Below are 5000 nucleotides of genomic sequence, written 5' to 3'. Positions count from 1 at the left end.
GAGCCCGCGAACCTTCTGACAACACCAGGGGTCACAGCTGGGTGTCCCCGGCGTGCGAAGGCCGGGTCATAGGCCTAGGTCCCTTGCTTAGGGTGCAGAGTAAAGGCCTGATGGGGTGGCGGGGGTCACGATGGCTCCACCGCCGATGCCTCCACCTCCGACGATGATGCCGCCATCCTCGTGGCTGTCGAACCCGTCAAATCCTCCGCCGAAACCTCCTCCTAGACCAGCTCCTCCGAAACCTCCTCCAAGACCGGCTCCTCCGAAACCTCCTCCAAGACCGGCTCCTCCGAGGCCGAGGCCAGCGTCTCCGAAGCCGCCGGCTCCAAGAGCGGCACCGCCGTCGATGACGGCGCCTCCAGCGGCGGCAGCGGAACCGAGGGCGGTCTGGAGATCGATGCCTCCTGGAAGGGTTGGGTTCTCACCGTCTCCGTAGTTGACGAAGTAGACCTGTGGGCTCTTGGGAGGAGGTGCTGGCACTTCGATGACCTTCTGGCCCTGGACGTCGGGGCGCTTGCTCAGGACGTAGACGATGTTGTTCTGCTCAGGTGGTCCGAGGATGATGGGTTCGGGGCCGATGGGCACTTCGGGTGTGCGGATGAAGATGATGTTGAAGTCCTGCTTTGGTGGGGGGATTGGGGGTGGGGGTCCGTAGTGGATGGGTTGGGCGGGCGCGGTGTAGACGAAGACGTTGCGGGTGACTTGTGGGAGGGCGCACGTGCCGTCGACGTTGAGGATCTCGCCTTCCGCGCAGCCTCCGACAGGGAAGGCGGGCCCAACGGGCGTTGGAAGGCTGTAGCCCTGAGGGGCAGCAGAGGAGACTGCGAAGAGAGTCGATGCAAGCACCTGCGGGAGTGAAGAATGAGAAAGATGAAACACGAAGTAATGGGAGCTTCTTTTTTGGGATGGTTTTTTGAATACTACGAGATTTTGCTGAACAAGATTGAGTGAACGATTCTATCGGATTAACCGATTAGATGGATGTCCGTGAGGTTATCGACATCAAGCTAGGACGGGGATGAGCATCAAGAAGGGATTTACGGGTAAGTGTGGATTTCGTAATCCAAATTATTCCAGGTAATTCAGACGGATTTGTTATGAAATTAGGAACCGGACAGAAATGAGGAAATTAGATACGAAGAGATAAATAACACCAGTGAAATATATAAATAGTAAATAAAATAAATAAATAAATAGTAAGTAAAATTGAAAGCTCTGACTTCTTCAAAGAATGCCTTGATGACACCTAAATAGCATTTAAGAACCTTCTACTGTTATAAGGAACCGGAATTGACGAGTTATCGTAAATGACATGCTAAAAGATTTGTCCTTTGAATCTCATGAAACAATGGTAAAGGATGTCCCCCAAAAATACCTATGGAAAACTATCTTTCGAACAGAGTGTTTTTAAGCTGGTATTGCCCGTCTTTTATGGGGACCTCTGAATTAGAAAACGGATGAGAATTTGAATTAGAAAACGGATTTCCTCAAGGAAGTTTGCAACGATTACTTACTTCGCAAAGACTGTGCAATAGAAAGTGACGTGAGAAAGATTATAATGAACCGGAGGTGATTGTCTTAGCGTCATTGTATCTCCAAGATCGAGTAGAAAATATATTGATAAGTTTCACTCGGATGACCACAATTCCAAAAGCAAAAAAATAAGTAAGTCTATCGGTTATCTATCGCTTGTGTTTTTTTCCAGAATGTTTTTTTTTTTTTTTTTTTTTTTTTGTTCCGGTGAATAAAACGTGAAATTTCCAATTCAGATAATCAGTTTTTTACTTTGTTATTTTTTTTCTTTTTGCTTTCACTAAGAGAAATCTTATTATCGTTATTCTTTTTTCTCGAGTTTCTAAAGATAAGAGTTTAAAAGTACTGAATGAAAGTTCGTGTTCTGGAATTCAGTCACGAATTGGTGAAGTAAAAGATTTTGCTTTCTAAATTCAGCGGAGTCTCAAACTTTACTTATGTTACCCATTAATAAAAGATTATAAAATTTCCCCGTGCTGAATCTTACAGTGTTCTTAATATTTTCTTGGGTTTTATTAATCTTGTGATAAATACCAAAAACTACGTTTATTTACCCTTTAGACCTGCGAGAGATTCAGAACTTTACCATGATAAGTTGTTGGTTACACCTTAGACTTAGAACTACGAAAGATTCATAACTTTACAATGATAACTTTTCAGTTATTCCTTCCTCTATAACTTTACTGTTTTATCTTCTGATATTTACCAAAGACTTTATATGTACCTCTACGTGAAGTTTGTATACGTTTTCTCTTAAGTATAAATGGCAGAATCTGTATCGCATTACCGGAGATAATGAGCAACAAAATTGAGTACGTAAATAAATAAAAATAAGTAAATGAATGAATAGATACAGAATAGATACATAAATAGTTAAATAAATATTTAAAAAATAGATAAATCAATGGGTGACAACTCAGTCTAATGCAAGTAAGAAAAGATTGAAATATGCAAACAAAATATTCAACAAACATTTAGCAAAACTAATAATCCGTTTGTCCTTTCAAATCAATTCAGTTATTCAGCCAGAAAATTAGTAGAATATAATTCGGAACACTTAATGTTAGACGTTGAATCGAAACCTGACTTATTTAATCTCTCGAATGATCAAAGAACTACATAAGCACAACTTTCATAACAAGTATCCTCCTGTAAGGATTTCCCCAGAGGAAGAGAAAGTGACCGATATAAACAGTTGCCAGCATTGGTGCAACAGGTTTCTTATTGTTTATGTCCTATGCAGGTTACGATTAGAAATTGGCAATACTGTGTCAAGAAAGCTGGTGAATCTTTCCTAGTCTCTCTGCTTGGCGGTTTGTGGTTTGTGTTCGGTTTGTACGTTTGTTAAAAGGAGTCTATTAGTTGGTAATGATTTGGAAAAAGAGTCAGCTTTTAGATTCTGTTATTCACTGTGGTCGTTTTTGAGATTATGGTAGTAAATGACGGCTTATTCGTTAAGGACTTCTTTAATCACCGTGAATTTGGTTATATTCTAGATTTTGTGTTCAGAAAAGTCATATAGGTCAAAAAAAAAAAAAAAAAAAACGGTAGGGTTCTTATCCAGTATCCAAGTCCACTGTAACTTTTGCTGTGTTAATGAGAGAAAAATATTCGCATTGGTTCTTGAAGATTGAATGAAGCAGAACTGTGAGTTAGTTTCTACGTTTACTGTGACCTTGCTAGGTCAAAAGGGATATTCCTTAGTTATTTTCTATGCTCACTTTGTCATTGTGGTGTTAACGGTTAAAGTCGTTAGTTAGTTTGCATGCTCAGTGTACCATTACTCTATCAATAGGCCAAGTTGTGTCAACAGGCCTAGTTTCTAAGTTCACTATGTTGCTTTGTGTCAAAAGGCCAAGTTTTCTACTACTTTCTAAATTCACTGCTGTCCTTGCAATGTCTAATGTCATAAACAAAAATGGAACAACGTCACCAATGTAGATTCTGTAGCTACTACAGCAAATGCAAGCGTAGACGTCACAAAAACAACAACAAATCCATTGACTGTCGCTACAGCCGAGTTGATGTTGAGATGATGTTGATATGCTGATGTCAAGAAATCGAGTCAGTGAGGAGGAAACCGTTTGATGTCACAACTGGGTATATTGATGGCGTCAGTTTCTCCTGTCGTGCTATGGAAGGGCTGCTGGACGATGTAATGTTGCTAAAATCACTGCGACTAAGGAAAACTGTTTCTGTCTCTCGGTCTTCTCAGAGCAGGTTCACACTCTGAAGGACTAGAGGAAGTCTTGCTAGAACTCACCAGGAACTTCATGGTGGAATGTGATGTGATGTCGACTGAGTGGGGAGCTCGGCTTATATACTCCTCGCAGCAGCTCTCACTTTGCTCGCGTTTTTGCTCCACGCTGGATCTGGAACGACCAGTTAGTGAGAGAGAGAGAGAAAGAGAGAGAGTGAGAGAGAGGGAGGGAGGAGAGAGGGAGAGGAAGGGAGGCGTAGGTAGAGAGGGTCACTTTTGGCGGCACGCCGCAGCCGGTCTGGTCTAGAGAGCAACTTCTGGAAGCCACGCCCCCTCCCCGGTCGAACCTTAAACGCCTTCGATACCTTTCCAGAGACCCACCTCCCGTCCGGGTGGGCCAGCTGAGAAGGGCCTCCGAGGTGGGTCGCTTTCTGCAGCGGCTTGCGTGGTGGTGTTGGTGTCAACTTTTCGGCGATTCCCCATCTAGGAAGAAGTATGGGAGCGTCGAAGACAGGAGGAGAACTTCGTTGGCCATCCCCCGCCAAATCTTCTTCTCTCGGAGGACTTCTGGAAATCAAAGTCGAGTCTCTCCCGACTCCTTACGTCAAGCGAAAACGTTTGGCTGACGCGTTTGCTACAATCAACGTTTCTTTGCGTCACCCAGAACTGGGGAGTTTTGGTGTATTGCCTGAAAAAGACTTGCGTTTAGTGCCGTTTTCCAGTGGGAATATCATTTGTCAGTGTAACTCGAGAACTGTATGGAAATGTCAGAACTGCTTTTATGGTAGACATACCAGAGTGCCAACAAAGGAGAGTGAAAACTGTTGTTGAATTGTGACCTTGTAGACACAGCAATGCTACTTTTGTTAGTAGAGGCTTTAATGCTACTTTTGACATAGGCTATATTGTCTCTTTAATCAACACCAAGATGTTTCTTTGAATAGAGTTTTAATTGTACTTTTTCATACAAGCCGTAATTTTAATTTCACCTTTACCATAGGCCGTAATGCGAAATGCTTCTTATTAAAGTGTCATGCTTATTTTTATGTATTCTTAATTGTTGCTTATTTAATTGCTTCTTTATTTGTTAATTAATTTTTGTGCTAAAGGGCATGCCATTCTATGTAGGCTTAACAGACCAGTTCGTAGACTTGGGTCCAAGGGGAATGGGGAAATAATAATAATAATAATAATAATAATAATAATAATAATAATAATAATAATAATAATAATAATAATAATACGTGAAGCATTTGCTTACTAGGTA

At 42.0% G+C, this 5000-nt stretch overlaps 1 protein-coding gene across 1 annotated transcript in view; it reads right to left on the bottom strand.

The window, feature by feature from the left end:
- Positions 1 to 3915, bottom strand: part of LOC135204259 (ATP-dependent RNA helicase A-like) — a 4086-nt gene extending 171 nt beyond the window's left edge. The window contains exons 1-2 of the mRNA XM_064234385.1: positions 3797 to 3915; positions 1 to 846 (exon numbers count right to left, since the gene is read on the bottom strand). The exon at positions 1 to 846 is cut by the window's left edge and continues 171 nt beyond it. Of these exons, the coding sequence (XP_064090455.1) occupies positions 88 to 846; positions 3797 to 3808 (771 nt within the window). The 5' untranslated portion in view covers positions 3809 to 3915 and the 3' untranslated portion in view covers positions 1 to 87. The remainder of the gene's footprint in view (positions 847 to 3796) is intronic.
- Positions 3916 to 5000: the final 1085 nt, after the last annotated feature.

Source organism: Macrobrachium nipponense, chromosome 44 (assembly GCF_015104395.2).
Source record: "Macrobrachium nipponense isolate FS-2020 chromosome 44, ASM1510439v2, whole genome shotgun sequence".
Classification (NCBI taxonomy): domain Eukaryota; kingdom Metazoa; phylum Arthropoda; class Malacostraca; order Decapoda; family Palaemonidae; genus Macrobrachium; species Macrobrachium nipponense.
This window is presented reverse-complemented; position numbering and strand designations above follow the sequence as displayed.